Consider the following 20,732-nt stretch of genomic DNA (forward strand, 5'->3'; position numbering starts at 1 on the left):
TATACAACATGAGAGCTGCTTCCCGGCTATTGTTATGTTATAATCACGAGTTGCCCATGTACATCTAAGTCTATGTATACTTGAACTTGAGATACAGTGTACTTGATATGTATTGTGTACTGCCTGAATTGTAGCATACTTTATAGATGGGCTACGAGAGACATCTCAGCAGCCAGCAAGGTCAGCCTTGCTACAGTAGGCTCGTTATCTTATTGTCACGTCATTATGATCCAACACTATATATGTTCCCTGTGTGTGTAATAAACTTTGTGAACCTTTAGCGTGATACTGTCACGTGTCGCGTTATTGTTCTCCCGGGGCCCGCCGCCGCAGTCGCCGTACCGAAGGAATACTTCAACCGGATCATCACACACCACCCAGCCGGCACACACTACCTGTCTGTCAGAACCAGACGAGGGTCCAGTACTTATTGTGTGGTGTATTTGTCTCTGGGGTGTGGTGGAGTAGAGGCTAAAGTATTGGAGATTGGAATTGCTCAAGTACAAAAACCTCAAAATCGTTCTTAAGTAGTACTTGAGTAAATGTAATGAGTTACTTTCCAGCGCTGCCCAGTAGCAGGCTGTCCGTCACAGTAGCAGCACAGAGAAACAAAGGATCCATTGGCTCTCCTTTGTGGCTCCTGGGAGCCGCCTGTCACTCATGTCTATTGTTGACGTGTGCACAGAACCCCAGACAATGGCCCTTTATCCAGGGAGGGAGACAGGACACACCCCTACTCTACTACTAGGCCCTCTATAGGTATTTCTCAATATCTCTCTCTCTCTCTCTCTCTCTCTCTCTCTCTCTCTCTCTCCCTTCTTTCCTCCCTCTTTGCGTCTGCCTGCCTGTTCTGTCTCTGTCTCTGTAGTTCTTTGTGTCAGCATGCAATCACTTTCTTCTCCTCTAGTTCTTATCTTTACTGGTTGTTTTCTCTCTCTCTCTCTCTCTCTCTCTCTCTCTCTCTCTCTCTCTCTCTCTCTCTCTCTCTCTCTCTCTGGTCCTTTGCAGTGTTTTTTGTGCTGATTGTCCCCCCCGCATGCCACCCCCCCCCCCCCCCCCCCCCCACACACACACACACACACACGTGTGAGTCCTTGGGCACAATGGTACTCTATTCAGTCTCTATCCCCATCTCTCTCTCTCACACACACACACACACACAGTCACACACACACATGCGCGTGCTTCACCCCCACCCCCATGTGTCTGGAAGACATATACATACATACATAAATACAAACAATCTCTCTCTCTCTCTCTCTCTCTCTGCTTGTTTAAAATTCCTCTGAATAATCTTCACCCCCCGGGGTGCACTGCATACGCACGAGACCCTACAATGATGTCATCACAGCCAGGGGTCAGGACTGTGATGTCTATGCACACAGAGTTGGAACAGACCCCAAGTCAGTTTGTCCAGATGCCAGACCGTCACGGACACAAATGAAAATGCTAAATTATTCTAAGACAACTCTCTCTGTGTGTGTGTGTGTGTGTGTGTGTGTGTGTGTGTGTGTGTGTGTGTGTGTGTGTGTGTGTGCGTGCGTGCGTGCGTGCGTGCGTGCGTGCGTGTGTGTGTGCGTATATTGTGTAATGTGTATGTGTGTAAATCCGGTATGTGTGTGTGTATGGTGCACAAACACACACACACGCTATTACATTATACACACTTGGGTACAAAATGTTAGTACTTCCTCCTCTCTCTCTCTCTCTCTCTCTCTCTCTCTCTCTGTCTCTGTTGTCATGATAGTTTACTAACTCGCTGAGAGAGAGAGAGAACTCCCTGGTGTGTAGTTTATGAGTTGAATAAGTCTTATAGGACACTGGTTCCCAGTTCATATCGGTTTCTTTGTGTATTTAACTGCATTCTCTCAGTCCCTATATTATGTCTCCCCCTGTGTTTAGAGTGATTTCATTGAGAACCTCTGAAAATAATATTAAATTGTCCCTATGACTATGATAGTTGTAAAATCATGAACAACTAAAGAGAAATGTGCTCCTTGGATGTCTACAGGTAGTAGAAGTCAATTTAAAGCCCAGTTGCATGGTGACCCTTTGGTGTCGTTTTAGAGAATCAGGATGAAATGTGTAAAATCAGACGGGTCTGTCTTAATTGCTGACATGAGATAATGTGTACCGATGTATGAAATATTTTACCAGAGGTTCTGCTCTGGCCTCCAGGGAGTGTGTGTGCAACATTTCAGGACGAGTTCGGTCCAACAGTGCCGGAGATTAGTTGACGGACAAACACACACACACACACACACACACACGCACCCGCGCACGCACGCACGCACGCACGCAAGGATGCACAGGGACCGGGACGGACAGGGGAGAATACATAGTCTTGGCCACGCCTTCGGCCTGGGGGGGGAACAATAAAAACACAGCATCAACAACAGATATCTCAGATATCTATAAGATGACTCACAGGGAAGCCATTACCTCAGCTCTATCAGTGTTGCACCATAAACACAGGAACACTCCACATAAGCTGCCGTATAGTTGTTGGTATCTTGCATTGGAATTATGATGTCATGACACACAGTGTGAAAGTTGGTCTATATTATAAATATAACTGGGCACTGGTGCTGCATTCAGAACAGCCGTCAGAGAGAGGAAGACGGCAGAGACGGGACAGTATTTAGGAAAGCTGCAGAGGGAGGCAATGTGGGGGAGACAGACTGTATAGAACCACACTGAGTGAGATGGTGTATATGGACCGATTCCGTAACGGTTCTCATGGTCACAGCCTACGTATTTCCTGTAGGCGGGGACGACACATCTGCGGTTTCCCCGCACCAAGCTTCGACTACAGTGAATGGAAAAGTGACTGATGTTAGTCTGCTTCAAACGTTACTCTTTTACCTGTTTTCTTACTAACACTTAACATTACAAAGATGCCCAGAACATCAGGATGAACCTGTGTAGTTTATGGCTGCTCCGACAGTAGTGGCAACATTCAAAAATAATAATAACAGAATGTCAAAATATCTACCACGGTGGCTGAGACTCTAGCCATTGAGTAATGGTTGAGACAAAGCAGTGAGTCAGTCTTACCCAATACCCAATCTTTCTTATACCTCATACTAAGTATTAAAGTATGAGGTATAAAGTACAGCAGCCTTGTGTTCCTAAAATAGAAAGATTACTCAATTCTGGTCTCAGCCAACGCGGTAGATATTTTGACATTCCGTTTTTTTTATTTATGTTGCCACTACTGCACTACTGCAGCCATAAACTACACAGGTTCATCCCGATATTCTGGGCATCTTTGTAATGTTGGTGTTAGTAAAAAGCAGGTACAAGAGTAACGTTTGAGGCAGACTAACATTTTTCTTTAACAGTGCGGTACAGTGAGTATGTGGAGTTGTGGACCATGGTGACGTTGATCAATTCTTGATAAAAAAACGTCTAATATATTATTTAGGCCCCAAAATCTATGGATCTCACACTATTAAGGCAACCGGCCGGTTCCACTCGCTGAACAATGTGCCATTTTTTTTCACTTGAGCACCTGCCCCTCTAAATGTCTGTGCACGCCACTGTATAGGAGAGACAGGGTAGAAAACCTGAGGAGGAGACAGACAGTAGGGAAGCATAGAAATACAGTTTTTTTGTATATACCATATATGGTGTGCGGGCTCCATCCATCATTTAAGAGAAGCTGAGAAAGACATAGAAATCAGAGACTTTAATCTGTTGTAGCTGTTAGATAATTATGTCTTATCTGTTTACGAACTCATGCCCAGTTGTCAATGTCCCATATCCTCCTGAACTTTGGCCCAGGTCATTCATATTGTCACCTTACTCTTCAGTCTTCATATCATCATTTTACTCTTCGCCTACTGCCTGTTTACTTTGCGTTGTTCTCCTTATCATCATTAATGTCACCATCCACGTGCCTAATCATCTTAGCCCTATATTATCCTTTATATTATTTTGTCATATTTATATTATGGATTTCCTGACGCTAGGTTCAGATTTAATATCTTATATCTTGTTAACTCCTTATTCAGTCTCCATGTTGTCTGCCTCCAGCCACAAACTTGCCATAATGAAAGGTCTATTTTGGTTTGAGACTACGTGTATTTGACCTTGGCCTATAGTAACTTAGCACAGTGCAGGGAAAGTTATCTACAGGCTGCCATAGCAACGCCAGCCTCTGTGCTTTCCCGGTCTATGGCCATCAATGACTTAACCAGTCTGATGTATCGTACTATTATTATAATCTGAACCATGTAGCACATTCTTCATGTAAATTGACTTTATACCAACTAAAAATTATTGTTAAACCCTTAAACTTCTCTCAGAACTTTATTTCATCTGTCTCCAAATCCTTTTTAAGGTATCTTTCTATTTTTTGGTACAGTGACTGTCATTTAAAATTTAAAGGGCTACTCACTCATTTTTAAAGGTAAATACAGCACGGTATTTGGTCTCCCGGCTGGGTTATTTGAAGGTATAGATTTACAGTCCTTTCTAATTAGCTTTACAAAATAGATATAAATATTTTTTATCTATTCGTAGCGTAGGTGACATTTTAATCTGTTGTAGCGTAGGTGACATTTTAATCTGTTGTATAGCGTAGGTGACATTTTAATCTGTTGTATAGCGTAGGTGACATTTTAATCTGTTGTAGCGTAGGTGACATTTCAGATGCAACTTTCACAAAGCCAACATTCACAAAGCCATTCTTGGTGATGTGCCTTCTTACATTTCCTCCTAATTCGATTTGGTCAAAAATGGTCTAAACCTCAGATCAAATGCTATTGGCTATACGGTGTGTAGTACCAGCATTCAAATCCGAGGGGGGGGGGGGGGGGATAAAAACCTTCTGACCTTCTTTTGCCCCTGGTCGTGGAACGACCTGCAGTCCAGACAAAAGTTGGCTCTGAAGGTTCCATTGAGAAGTTTCACAGGGATCATCTTAGATGTCCAACACCTGCACATGTTTGGATGTGTACTATAGCCTCTGTTCAGGCCTATATATTTATTATTTTCTGTTTATATTTTGTGTATTTGCCCTGCCACTAAAACCACTATTAGCACTTTGGTGATTTGTTGCATATATTTCATATACGTAGGTACTTTGAGGTGTGTAGGCTATCATGGATGGTTTCATTTGCTGTTCTGTAATGTGACATGTACGATGTATATAGCATTGAAGTGTCATTTTATTTCTGCCTCTTGGCCAGTTCCCACTTGTAAAAGAGACGCATGCAGGCTCAATGTGTTTTTACTGGTTAAATTAAGGTTAAAAATCTAACAAACAAACTGCCGAGTCATATAGCCAGCGATGGACAGGGGCTCAAATTGGGTGTTACAAGTTACAACCGGTCCCAATTGCCCATCGCTGGCCAGTGGCTATATACGCCTCTGCATGTCACCCTATGTTTACAAGTTGTCTGAAATCCTGAAACGGGTGTCATGCTGCTGAAAGACTGACCGGAAGAAGAAAAGAACCCTGCTTTTCCCTAGTGTCACAAACTGCATGTACATTTCTGTTAACCCATTCTGACCTGAGATCAGATTCATACGAGGTTTTCCACTGGACACACACTGGTCTGATGAACCCATTCTGACCCGAGATCAGATTCTAAAAATGTCAGTCGTTCTTCGATTTTTCAAAAATGGCAGACCTACAAGCTCGTATCGCGCCACTCGGTGGCGCGATATGAGCTTGTAGATCTGCTATTTTTCAATAGATAAAGCATAACATGATGCTAACACCAAAATGGGTGCCCGGTCAGTGTTGCTGCGGCGGCGCAGTGATTAATAGACCATTGCATAACGATAGATTACTGTGCAAGTGGGCAGCAAGCTCAACGACACCGTCATCAGAATCAGTATACTACTGCTACACACACACAAAATGAGTCGCCTAGTGTTTGAGAGATTTAACTTTTCAAGTGCAAGCCCCATGATCTCATGCTATAGAGACTAGCAGATCACTAGATTTCTTTTTTTGTATGTATTTTTATTTGATTTGTTAACTTTGCTGTTGTGTTATTGCATTTTTCACTATTTTATATATTAATTTAGTTCTGTTCATTTTTCGTTTCGTTTTTCAAAGTGGGTTTGCTATAGTTTAGTTTAGTATTTATGTCTAGAAAAGGCGTAGTTTTAGTTTAGTATTTATGGTAAAGAAAAAGGCGTAGTTTTAGTTTAGTATTTATGTTTAGAAAAGGCATTAGTTTAGCTTGTATTAGTTTTATTGTAATATGGTTTAGTCAGGGCCCCCAAGGGTCAGAAGAAATAGCAAAAAGACTAAAACGAAGGCCATTTTCTCCATGGTGTTAGTTTTGTAAACACACAAAACTGTATTTTCTTTGGGAAAAGCCTCTTTTGTTGTTTTTTATTTCAGTGAACTGAAATGTCCAATTCTATTTTAGAGTTATTATTATTCGTTTCAGTTCACTAATAATCACGGAAAGTGGAACGGCGACGGTGGAGACTAGACTTCCAGCAGAGAAGGAGCTGGGGGGGAAACATCTGTGGGATGTTTTGGCGGGAAAATAAAGGGAGAGCCAGTTGAGAGAGACTATAGACTAGACAGTCAGTATGAATCACACACACCCACACAGACACACACACGCACACACACCCACACACACACACACACACACACACACACACAAGCGCACGCACGCACGCACGCACGCACACACACATGTACAACTACACAAAACACACACAGGGAAGTGGATGCATAATTTACACACAGACACAAATCATTACATAAGTCCCCCCCCCCCCCCCACCCCCCTTTTTCTCTCTCTCTCACACACACATACAGATTCCGCCACACTGAGCACACCTGCAGTAAATAGTCAGTTTCCCGAAATGTTACCCTCATGAGTCATACCCCCCCCCCCACACACACACACACACACACACACACGTGCACGCACGCACGCACGCACGCACGCACGCACGCACGCACGCATGCACACACACACACACACTGAGATGATGTCATTCTCAGTGCATTCCCCTACAGCCAGCACAATGCATCGTGACTCATTAAATTGTGTGTGTGTGTCAGTGTGTGCGTGCGTGCGTGCGTGCGTGCGTGCGTGCGTGCGTGCGTGCGTGCATAAAATGTTGAGTAATACTAGTGTAGGCTGACACAACCAGTGGAAGGGGAATGGAACAGTTAGACAGTTAGAGCTATATATGACTAACATACAGTATATGTGGGGCCTCTCCGAACCCTGTGAACTGCTGCTGCCCTGCTCTGCCCCTTGTGTCAGACAGACAGCGACACAGCCCTTTTATGGGCACGGAATCTGTTTAACCCATTCTGAACGGGCACCCATTTTGGTGTCGGCATCATGTTATGCTTTAGCTATTGAAAAATAGCAGATCTACAAGCTCGTATCGCGCCACCGAGTGGCGCGATACGAGCTTGTAGGTCTGCTATTTTTGAATAATCGAAGAACGATTTTTAGAATCTGATCTCAGGTCAGAATGGGTTCATCAGACCAGTGTGTGTCCAGTGGAAACCTCGTATGAATCTGATCTCAGGTCAGAATGTGTTAAAAGCATCATTGCGATATAGGCTGGTCACAAGGGGGGACCACTCATTTGGTTTCAATGTTACAGCCATACAATGATGTCTTGAGGGTTTGTGATTGTAAGCGATTTGGTGCATTGTTTATGGAATCGTGCATCAAAAAAATGCATTATTAACGCATGAACAGAATGACCTAACTCATACATCGCATGACTCCGCCCACTCACGCACAGGTTGTCACTCTATAGCGTTATTATATCTGATGATGACGGATGGCCAAACGAGATGGAAAAATCACACTCGTGATGTGAAACAAAGGGCACCTTTTACCCTGTATGACGATTGGTCAATTTTGCCGCGCTCAGTTATTGTCTCCACCAGGCCGAAGGCATGTGGGGAGAGTATGTTTTGCACTCCGTCCGTCCGCGTGTCCGTCCGTCCGTCCGTGTGTCCGTCCGTGTGTCCGTCCGTGTGTCCGTGAACAGCTAATCTCGGCCACCGTTAACCCGGTCGATGCCATATTTTGCACACACACTCCCTGGATGCCAACCATGAACCTCTGCCCCAAACTTTCCAGAACGGCCTGTTATAGCGCCACCAGGAGGCCGCTTTGTGCAAAACAACTTTTTGCACAGTACACCTACAGATTTTGTCCAAACATCACGCAAATTGGTACACAGTCTCTCTAGAGCCATTCAACGAAACGGGTCTTTCAGATTTATCAGACTCCATCCTGATTGGTTAAGATTGGCTTCCAAAGTTCACAGGAGTGCTCAGTTTCAAACAAAATGCTGCAAATCATGAACACATTGCGTGATTTCCGTGAAATTGTGCACCCACATTCCCACTAGGCCGAGGACGAAATGCCACATGAACAATTTCAACTCAGCCTCAAGGTGGCGCTATAACTGGCCGAAAAGTGTTTTTACCTCTAACTGCACGGATCTGTGGATAACCTGGTGGAGACCTGTGCCCGGAAGGGCACTTTTTCTAGTATGAAGATGTATTTGTTTATGTTGAGTCGCGTGACATCACAAAAAGACATCGCGTGATGTCATTTGCATATTGACTTGGCCTGAAAGTTTGTACAAAACAAAATTGGTCCTAAAATGTCCATAGACTTTGACCACACGTCATATATATATATATGGCTATAGGCCTTCCATGGCCTTCTACATTGGCCGTATTTATTGCATGGCTGAAATAGGCTCTCTCTCCATTTCTTCTCCTCCTCTCTCACTCCCTCTCCTCTTCACTCTCTTTGTCTCTCTCTCGCTGGCCCCAGCTCTATAGTTTGACATGACACACGACAGAAACAGTGAATTGTGCTGATTTCAGCTGTCGCCTGTCACTAGTACTGTGACATCAGGTATGTAAGGAGAGTCGCGTCACTCCCGTTCACTATTGTCACTATTTCGAGTTACATGAACCTCGTGACTGGCGCTGTTCATTTTTTTCTTTCTTTTTTGGGGCGTGCTTTTTGCCTTTATTGATACAGTAGTTTGACAGGAAAGGGGGCGAGAGATGGGGGGGGAGCAAAGGTCGTCGGGATCGGGACTCGAACCCGCGACACGCACCTATAGAGAGGTGCCTGGACCGCTCGTCCGACCCATGCCGACCGGCACTGTTTCAGACCCCTCATTGACACAACTCTCCAAGAGAGAGGGCTCTGGCACACACAAGTCTGGTCCAGATGACACCGGGATGTTGGAGTTGAATTAGGTTAAAGGTCAAGTCCTGGACATGGTGTACAAGTACACCACCTGGACATGATGCTAGTATGTCGCAGAGACTTACCCCAGCTCAACCTTTAATGCTGAGCGCCAAGCAGGGTCCAGTTTCTCAGAATCTTTGGTATGACGAAACCCCCCCAACCTCCCAGTCTCAGGGACCAACGAGGCCACAGAAGCGAGTTTCAGACGTGTCCACAGGTCCGAACGCTGATGTTCCTGAGAACCACGACGGGGGGCAGGTGATGTCGGACACTGGGCCAGCGCTGGATGTGGTCGAACCACCGGGTTACGTTCACGTGCGTCTCCTTCTCCTGGACGGTCAGCTCCACAAACAGAGGATGAACGCCATAGTACATGAGAATATCAGCCAGGGTGAACCGGTCGCCGGCCATGTAACCCTTATCCAGCAGGTAGGAGTTGATATCCTTCAGAATGGTCTTGACGTGTTCCTTATCGACGCGGTGGCCGTTCAGCTTGGTGACTCTGTACTCTAGCCACTGATGAACCACGGCCCTCTGCTCCGCCGAGGCGCCCAGCAGCTCCGGGCGCTTGTTCTCCGTCACCAGGTGACACGCGACTGTCGCCAAGCCCACCAGCGGAGGAGCGTTGTTTCTCTGCAACACGGGTACCCCGTCCTCCAGCGTACCGTACGTATTGGGCTCCTTCAGTCCCAGGTACTTCTCCAGCGACGACAGCTCGCTCAACGCCATCGTCACTCGCGCGAGCAGAGAAGGTGAACGTAGCTGGATACACGCCACGGAATAAGATGAATAAGATGATGAATACGTACATGCACCTCAAACCACTTTAAACAACGTGTTGTGTGACAAATATGCCCATATGCGGACATGCCTGACATCAAAGTTGGTCACAGTCAGGGGCATATATGGAGATCCCAATGCCATGTTGTCTTGTCTGTCTGTCTGTCTGGACAGATTCTGCCCATATCTGGACAGTATACTGACTTTGAGCTGAGTATTATTGGTCACAATACCACGTACAGCTCATGCCGGCAGGCGGGCAGACCAATTAAATTAGTCCGCCCGCCGGAATATCCATATTTGGTCATAATTCAACACAGAATTGTGGAGAATGTGTAGGACTTTACCACAGTGCGCACTCTGTCTGAGACAGACAGACAGACAGACAGACAGACAGACAGACAGACAGACAGACAGACAGTGTTTAACTCCGCTGACAGAATGGAGAACAGTTGTCTGTATTTTTCTGAGCTCATGTGCTGTTCACCCCCCCGTTCACACGCGTGTGAAGAAAGTGAGTGCATGGTGCAACTCCGTCTCCATCACATATACAGTTAATATACAGTGCGTGTGTGTTTGTGTGTGTGTTAGGTTGCGCACCGGTGGTGAAAAACCACTAAAGAAAACCAACCATCTCCCGCCCTCTGTCTGTCTGTCTGTCTGTCTCCATACCATCACTTTAAACACAAGCAACCTGAGGAACCAGAATATGTTTTTTTTTCCAACTTTATTCTGACAAGTAATTGTCCCCTGGTCCCTGGAGGCAGGAAGTTGCATACAATGCCAGCCAATCAGAAACCTCCCTCGAAGGGGTCTCTACATGAAACTCAACACCCAGGGACACCAGATCCATGATGGAACCAAGGCCCCTCTCTCTCTCTCTCTCTCTCTCTCTCTCTCTCTCTCCATTCAATAAGGTTAAAAGGGGATTTATTGTCATGTGTAACATACGTTTCTTTGTTTCACATACATGCTATACCACACGCCATGCCATGCCATGATACCACCACTGTTGCCACATGCCATTCGCCAATTCCACATGCCATGCCAATGATGCCATGCCGTGACATTGTGAGCGTGTATAATTCATGTTTTCAGAATATTTTTGGATGTTTAGTAAGTACATCTCTCTGATGTCTTGTTGGTACAGACTACAGTTGGTAGTGTGAGGGCCCCTGGGACCTTTTCCAGGGTTTGTGTGCCAGCTATAGCCAGCTGTCTTGACTTGCAGTATACTGGTTGTAGAGTAGAGGTGATCAGGGGAGAGGAGACACCTGGCCACCGTCTCCCACAGAGTGCAGACAAATCCATGGAGCAGTGCCCCGTAGGGCCGTAGGCCAGGTGTAGCTAATCAGTGCTGCGGCGTAAAGCTGCAGCTTAACCCATTTAGACCTGAGGCCGATCGATTCTAAAACCCAAACCACACCTGCAACTTTATATTAGTTCATTTTTGACCCCTCTATCACACAGAACTATGTTTTTTGTGTCCATATCACTACGCCCAGAAAATAGTTCCATGTGATAGAGGGGTCAAAGTTGAACGAAACTTACGCTAATATTTTAGAAATAAGTCAACAATACAAATTATGTTAGTTTTGTGAATTAGTTTACTTTTACTGCGTGGCCCCAGTGCCCCCCACAAAATGACCGGAAGTACTTAAAAACCAGAGCAGAACTCTCACCACGTGTGAGAGTAGTATTTCATACAGCTTAAGTTAAAAAAAATCCGAACTATCCCTTTAAGTTGCAACTGGATTGGTGTGTTTTTTTTTTTTTTTTTTATATGTTGCTATCCTATATACTGTACGGGAACAACAACCCAAAAATGGGTTTCCGTCTTGAAAGGTAATGGGTTCCCATCCTTAACCCAATGTATGCCAACAACGCGGGACCTCGTTCTTCTCTCCGCGACCCGCCTTTGCCAAAACGAGGGAACTCGTCTTTCTTTAATTTCATTTAATCCAGCAATTTAAAAAAAAAACGCCCATGTTAGACAGCCTCCACACGGATCCGACGCGCACGCACACTTAATAGTCCTTTTTCTCCTCAACATGAGACAAACTGCGATCTTTGAGACCTTATAAAAGTCTAAACTTTGATCAGGCTAAGAAAGTGAAACCATCCCGCGACGATGCATAGCCTGGAATGAGAATGTCAAGTGTGACACCACAGCTAAGGTGTCAGGATAAATAAATATTCAAACAGCATCAAAAGTGTCGGTCAATGTGATTTCTTTGCTAATATCAGAAACATCAAAACAACAGGCACAAAGATGAGACTGACCAACATTATTAAATGTAAACATTGCATATACAGTAGCAACCGCCTTGTTTGTGCAGACACTCACTATATACTTTCTTGTAGAAATCGTTATTAACAACAGTTTGAACTGGATTCTTCTTATAACTTTGATTGAATATACCAATATACCATGTTTTTTTAACCCATTTTGGGTGGGAACCCCTTTTGGTGTTTTAAACATTATGTTATAATTTAGCTATTGAAAAATAGCAGATCTACAAGCTCATAGCGTGCCACCGAGTGGCGCGCTATGAGCTATGAATCTTTCCGAAAATTGTCATGATTTCTTTTTAAATTTCGACGTCAGGCCTGAGTTTGGCAAACATAAGGACTGTTTTGAAAAGAAACACTATCCCCTTTTCTGTAACAAAAAAACACCATCGGCGGCGGTCCGGGTTATGAACTTTGAAGTCATTTTTCTTTCACCGTTTCTCTTGTGGACGGATACCGCTCGGTGTTGTTGTTGCACAGAGCAGGTAAGGGATATAGCTCTGTGTGTAGACGGATATATAGGCCACTGTGTACGGTGAAGAACAGTGAAAAGACCCAACAGGGACAGCTCCCAGCGGCACAGGCCTTTTATTCTAAAGGCATTACATAATGACGACAGGAAGCGCTGGCGAAACAAGAGTGTAGTTTTACAGCTGTATGGGTGACATCAGGGGGAGATGGCTGATGGATGGAGAAGGAGGTATTAGTGATGATAATGCCTGGCGTTGAGGGGGCTGTTGTTGTTGACAGACACAGACTGGCCTAGATACGTGAACTGGTGCCTCCAAGAAACGTGCATGTTGGATGTGTGTGTGCGGTGATGGTGAACAAAGCTCCCAGCCGACCCCCGCAGTAACCAAAGTATAGAGATACTCAAATATGAAGAGTGAAACAATTGCTATACAAAAAAAACAATAAATCAAAATATACTTCAAAATGACCAATTACAAGCACTTTTTTTTTTTTTACTGTAATAGGAAATGCATTGTTGCATTACATTTTTGTCATTTTCATAAAAAATTAAATAAATAAATCAATGATAGTGAAATATATATAGCTCACATACCACATAGATATATAGCTCACATACCACATTACACTTTCTCTTCATAGAAATATAGTGGATTCAAAAGTACAATATCAGAATCAGAGGGAAAGTAGAGGTTGTCATTGAAGTTAAATCATCGCTTGAAAACTTGCTGATAATGTTTTGTTCACTTCCTTTAACCCATTCTGACCTGAGATCAGACTCTAAAAATGTCTTCTATATCCTTTCAGTTTTCTGAAAAAGCTATGTTTCTATGTCAGTCGTTCTTCGATAAAAAAAATAAATAGATCTGCTAAAGCATAACATAATGCTAACACCAAAAGGGGTTCCCGCCCAAAATCGCAGCTGTGTTTGCACTCTGTTGGGGGGGGTGGGGGGGGGGTCATCCTGTGATTCCTGTTGCGATGAGGATTTAAAGCTTAATTAGCACGTTGCACGTTTGATAGCGATCAAATATCCACGAATTAAGGTTTTATTCAATCATACTCCCAGAATGAAGTCCAGGGTAGACTCTTCTTTGTCCATAGTTTAAGGATGATTGTGGTGGTCTAAAAAACAAAAAATCAATCAAGGACTGAAGAGGTGACACCACAAACATTGATGGATGACTCCTTCAGACAGACTCAGAGACTTATAATAAATCTTTCTTTAATTAAAAGCACTTATGAGTACTTTTGTGCTGAGCATTTAAGAAAAATATAGTTTCTACATTTTTGTGGTGTCCTCTTCAGCACTATACTGGTTGTAGAGTAGAGGTCTACAATGGTAGAATGACAACTCATCAGTAACAATTACTGGTGTGCATGCACAGACATACAGGACTGATCCCACCCAACCGTAGAGTGCAAAATGTTAAAATGAATGGTGCATTTATATAGCACTTTTATCCAAAGCGCTTTACATAGAGTGTGCATTACATTCACCCATTCACACACCGATGGCGGAGGAAACCATGCAAGGCACCGACCTGCACATCGGGAGCAATTTAGGGTTTTTTAGAGTCTTGCCCAAGGACACTTTGACACCGATCTGAGAACCCATCGTCAAAAAATAAAGGAAAACAGCGGCCTCTTTTCCTTGAATTTGACGGCGTCAACAGTCTGTCATCAGAGAGAGAGAGACTACTTTGACACTTAATACTCTGGGGGAGCCCAGGATCGAACTGGGACCGATCCGGCTGCTCTACCGGCCACTCTATACCCCTGAGAGAAGACTATACTATTATACTTATAACTATATTACATTAGTTGATACTGTAAGGTTAAGGCCAGCTGGCCATTTACATGCAAATGTAAAATGTGCATCAGGTCAATAAACACTTTGCAGCTATTGTCATGCCAGTGATTTGGAAGCCTTTATGTTGAGACTTGTCCTAAGTTTGTCTTGTAAAATGTTAGAATGCCTGCAGTGTTGACTAACGTCTGGTCAGAGTCCTCTCAGCATCAGCTAGCATTAGCATTAGAATGTGTAGTGCATCACATTGTGATGCACTACACACGATGTGTGTGTGTGTGTGTGTGTGTGTGTGTGTGTGTGTGTGTGTGTGTGTGTGTGTGTGTGTGTGTGTGTGTGTTGTGATGATCACAACACACACACACACACACACACACACACACACACACACACTGTGACAAACACAGTGACAAACACACATGCACACACCGAGTCATTCCCGAGCTTGTGTGGTCAGTCGCCGCAATCAACATCTGTCACCAGCTGTCTGTCACCATGAGTTTCTGTAAATAACAACCTCCACATTCCTGCATAAACACTCTCTCTCTGACTCGCATGCATGCAGGAACACTCAGAGATTATTGACAAACTGTCCTACACACAGATATCAGGAATAAGATTCATTTTATGTCATGTTTTATGAATTGAGTCAGGAGTCATGCAGGACCTGAATGGAAACAAGACTGCAAAAGATTAGTTTTTGGTGCTATATCCTTTTTAGAACAAGCTTGTTTGACAGTACTATATGTCTGTTGCTGTTGTTTACATTTCTCTATCAATCGATGTTACTGAGTACTGAGACCTTTCTGTATGGTTATTATTTAGTGTAATTTATGGGTACTATTTTGTGAAATAATGGAAAACCTCTCTAATCCTGATTCCTTTACGAATAGCCTAATGATGTCCACGTGTTTTCTGGCCAGTGATTTGCATCGCTAATGAGGTTGCAACCACCCGGGTTGGGTCTCTCCCTGTATGTCATCTCTGTGTGATTCTAATTCTAAAGCCTTTCATTGACTCAACAGCGTTATCACACACGGCACCCTGTCTTGTACTTGTGATCATGGATTAACTATAAAGGCCTAAAGCCCTGCAGTAACAAGCCTGATAAGCCATGTCTGAGCTTGAAACAACATGTAACATACAACAGCATCATAGGATGGATTTTCACTGATCCTCAAAGAGAGTGTTCAATCGGCAATTCTAAAATAGTGTTCATTGAACTCAGACAGTGTACAAGGTTAACAAAACGGTAAAACAGATAATGTGTCCAATTGTTTACTTTTCTACACCGCCAGAGTTACAAATGGATATTAGCGTGTGGGTGGTGTTCCATATGGAATCAAATATATCTCTGATCTGATGATTAAAATAAAATTATTACACAAGCAATTAAGTTGAGTTAGTGTCAGTCCATTTTCTCTTTCTTCTCACCTTAAATCAACCCTGTCTTCATGCCTGTCTGTTTTTCATCTTATACGCTTTATTCTTTCCCTCTTTCTTGTTCTCGCTCACTCCCGCCTTTCTTTCACTCTTCCTATATCTTTCATTTCCTTTTTACTTTTTTCTGCCTTTCTTCTTTCTCTCCTTCTTCTCCGGTTTCTCCCTGAGTGTTGGCTAGGTTCCAGTATCCTCCGGTCATCACGTGAAGTATCCATGTTGGTTCTTGTTTCGCTTGGAGACATCGTAAAGTCTTTCATGTCAACTTATAGTCCTACTGTATTTCCACATGTTGACCTAGTTAGTCGTAATAATGTGAAATCTAAAGGCTTGTCTATAACACCCATCACTGAGCAGCTATAGGGGTACCTCACAGGTGTGTTCAGCCTCTGCATCCCGGTCGTTGATGCCTTCCTCCCAGGGGGACTAGTAGGAGGACAACCACAGCAGCCTGTACGTTGCACACGTTGAAGGAGCTGGCCTCCACAAGAACAGCCTCTCCTTTCTTCAATAGGATGTTGTCTGACGGTCTGACCACTCCTTACACAACATGTCCACTATCTCCACCCATGCCCCTCTCCTGCCTGATATGGGGGAGGGGACGTGGGGGGCATTCTGCTGGTGGAAACCCATGCTGACCAGCTCCTTCCAGAGAGGCTTCCTGGGCCGGAGGTGGTTTTGTCACACCATCTGTATCTGTACTATCATTTCATACAGATTATTATAGTATCTGTGTCCGTATTGTAGGCCTTTGTTAGCATTGATGCGTCGGTATTGGTTCAGAATGATCTAATAAAAGGCTAGACATAAAACTCACTTAAGAAATGGCTTATTTTAATGATTACAGGGATGCAAATCCCGAAATGAAAGGGACCACGTTATATGAATATGAACAGCAAATGAACATGGATAAAAGCAGATAAGACCTGTTATATTTATTATTCGCTCCATATCAGTCCATTGGTCCCTTGAAGCGCAGGCCAGAGGTGTCGTCTGTCCTGGAGAGCTCTGACGTCTCTTCTTTTTCTGATGGAAATCTTTCTGTCTTATCTGTGACCTTGATAAGCACAGCTAGTGTGCACACTCTAAATGCTTTAAAGGTCTACTTTATCTCATCAGTATCAGTGCTCTTCTCCGGACATGAATTCAGGCCCTCGATCTTCATAATATATTTAAAAAAAATGCCTTGATGTCCTTGCTAATTCAGTATATAGTTTTGTATTGTTCAACACTGAATGTCCCTCAAGTAGGCTATACACATTATTGAGAAATGTTACCCTCATTTCTCAATAATGTGTATAGCCTACTTGAGGACCATTCAGTGTGAGGATATAACACAGGAAAATAATGCTTAATTTATTCTCGCTTGAAAGTCAATTTCTTTGGCCAAGCAGCAACACCACAGTCATGGGATGGTGTCTGCTGCACGAAGCTTTAAAAGACAAGCCTCTTCTCTGTTTTATGAACTGTTTACATTTCAAAACCGCAAACCTGACAGCACACGCCGCCGTTCGGCGTGCGACCGCTCATTATAAAATCCCATCCCGGAGGAGGGAGATGCCAAGTCTACACACACAGTAAATTCCGGAGTAATTGAACTCTTAAATGGACCATTTACGGGTTAGGTTTTTTTTACACTCTCAGAGTTAAATCAAACACCCCCAGAGTGTTTGCCGTGCACGTTCACATGCATTATAATGATGAAAAGGATGAAGCGCCTTGCATCTGAACGCCATGCAGGAACCAAACAGGGGCAGCTGCCAGAGGAGGAGAGATAAGGAAAGGCCCGAGGCCGGCCGGGTGAGACAGCCTGATAGACTGTATACGTACATACGTCTGATGTTGTCTGCTCATGTTGCTGCTTGCAGTGTTGACTTGGACTGCAAAGTTTGATTCAGTTGCAGTCGACGACGTCTGAATATATTTCTTATTTCGTCACATTTTTGTAATCTGAAATGTTTTAGTGTTATAGTTTACTTTCAGCCGACTAAATATCATAAGATGTTAGTTGACTACATCTACAGTTGATTTTCTTCGGCTAAAATGTATTTTGACGGGCCTTCGGTTCGGTCGCATGCTGAAAATAGCCGATCTACAGGCTTGTAGATCTGCTATTTTCAGAGCGTGACCAAACATAAAATGACTTAATGTCTTTTGGTTCGACTGGATCTCTTCTCCACTAGTCCCTCCCTAACATTTTAGTCTAGTCTTAATCTGTTGAATATATTTCGCCTTATAGTTTTATCACCATAGATTAGTTTTTATTTAGTTTTCGTCAGTGACGAAAGGTAGTCGACGACTCAACGAACATTTTTCGTCAGAGTTTTAGTCAAAACAACACAGTTCTGACGGAGTGTGGAGCAGAGGACAGAACACATACTGGAGGAACTGGAGAGGAGATGTCAGCCTGGAGATAGCTGAAGCACACACACACACGCACACACACGCACACAACGCACGCACGCACACAACGCACGCACGCACGCACGCACACACGCACTGGTGCAGTCAGACACACACAAACACGTACGTGCACAGCCACAGACAGTCTTACACATAGACAAGATGCACAACCACACAGACGCACACACACACACACACACACACACACACACACACACACACACACGCACACACACGCGCACACAGCCCCTCCTAGCTGTAGTTAATGTAATTGGAACCTGCTGCCTGCCTCTGTGGGGTTTTACTGCCTTAATGCTGTAATGACTCCTAATGAGAGAGATAGTCAGCTGCCCTGCTACTGGCTGCCTACTCAGCAGCATGCACACACACACACACACACACACACACACACATAGACACGCACGCACGCATGCGCACATGCATGCACAATGGCCAACTATCGTTGTTGTCAGGCAGAAACCTTGTATCTCTGTATTTCAAGCTCACAACCTTGTGAGCCTACCGGTATAGATCTGCAATTTTCACTGTTTCTGAACATTTTCGTTCCATTTCCTGAAAAGTGACACTGTTGTTTGATCGTATCTCTTTTGTGTGTGTGTGTGTGTGTGTGTGTGTGTGTGTGTGTGTGTGTGTGTGTGTGTGTGTGTGTGTGTGTTGGGGGGTGTGCGATGTTGTGAGCTTGTAGATCTGCTATCTAAGATCTGCTGTCTAAGGTGCTAGACACCTTGGGATCGTATCTCTTTTGTGTGTGTGTGTGTGTGTGTGTGTGTGTGTGTGTGTGTGTTGGGGGGTGTGCCATGTTGTGAGCTTGTAGATCTGCTATCTAAGATCTGCTGTCTAAGGTGCTAGACACCTTGGTAAAGTTGCTAATGTTGCTCTGGAGAGCGAAGGCCATACATCTCTGCCTGAGCTGTTGCCCCCGTGACCTGACTCCGGATAAGCGGTTGAAGATGGACAGATGCCACGGTTAATGTGGTTAATAATATATGATATATATTGTGAACGGGCACCCATTTTGGTGTCAGCATCATGTTATGCTTTAGCTATTGAAAAATAGCAGATCTACAAGCTCATATCGCGCCACCGAGTGGCGCGATACGAGCTTGTAGGTCTGCTATTTTTGAAAAATCGAAGAACGACTGAATTTTTTTAGAATCTGATCTCAGGTCAGAATGGGTTCATCAGACCAGTGTGTGTCCGGCGGAAACCTCGTATGAATCTGATCTCGGGTCAGAATGGGATATATATTGTGATATTGTAACGAGTCGACCCTGCATAAAGACCCGGCCGTAACTTGCACATCCAAGGCAGCTCTTGCCGTACGCGGGTCGTTGCCTGCCGTTCTGCCGAGCTGGAAACCAGGGTTGGATTCCAGCTCGGTGCGATAAACGTTACAATATTAACCATTCTGACCTGAGATCAGATTCATACGAGGTTTTCCACTGGACACACACTGGTCTGATGAACCCATTCTGACCTGAGATCAGATTCTAAAAAATGTCAGTCGTTCTTCGATTTTTCAAAAATGGCAGACCTACAAGCTCGTATCGCGCCACTCGGTGGCGCGATATGAGCTTGTAGATCTGCTATTTTTCAATAGATAAAGCATAACATGATGCTAACACCAAAATGGGTGCCCGGTCAGAATGGGTTAAAACATATATAGCCTACTACCCAAATCTATGACTGTATTAAAGACTTGCTGATGCATGTACATATCATTTTGCGGGAGTTAAACTTCAGACGCTAGCACTTTTGATACAAAGAAGGAGTGATTTTATATTGCCAGAGTTATTGTGTCGCAAATGTCCGCCACACGTATCTGACACGCAACTTGAACTCATAGTAGACTTCTAGCACAGTACAAACAGACGATGATTGAGCACATTCTTTTAAACATTGTGTGGGGAGAATTACCATGCATAATGTATTGGTTCACAGTACTGCTGCATTTGCTTCAGCAATGGCAATCAGCAGTCACTGACTACAGCTTGGTAAAATCACTACTTGTCAGCCTGCAGTAGTGTGGTGAATGGACTGTCTCAATGGAGCTGCTTACATGAGGCCTGTATAGGCTTAACTGTTTAAATCCAGAATTGACCAACTTTTATCTTTTTTTAATCCAGGCCAGGGTTTTCAGAGACCATATGACTTCTCTGACTGAGGAGTTCTGCTGTGGTGTGAACACTATCCTGGACAACAGATCTCCTTGTGCTGCCAGGGCAGGTATACGTAGGACGTACAAACTGCAGCCAGACTCTCTCTCACGCACGCATCTCACGCAT

The 20,732-nt window shown here is 44.1% G+C and overlaps 1 protein-coding gene across 1 annotated transcript; it reads right to left on the bottom strand.

The window, feature by feature from the left end:
• Positions 1 to 9,431: 9,431 nt before the first annotated feature.
• Positions 9,432 to 9,959, bottom strand: LOC310858046 (eukaryotic translation elongation factor 1 epsilon-1-like; the record flags this gene model as incomplete). Its single annotated transcript, XM_083764094.1, has 1 exon — positions 9,432 to 9,959. One exon carries the CDS (start codon positions 9,957 to 9,959, stop codon positions 9,432 to 9,434), a length of 528 nt encoding a protein of 175 aa, XP_083620220.1.
• Between the last annotated feature and the right edge of the window lie 10,773 nt (positions 9,960 to 20,732).

The sequence above is a fragment of the Protomyctophum parallelum genome (genome assembly GCF_964188405.1).
Source record: "Protomyctophum parallelum genome assembly, chromosome: 4".
NCBI lineage: Eukaryota > Metazoa > Chordata > Actinopteri > Myctophiformes > Myctophidae > Protomyctophum > Protomyctophum parallelum.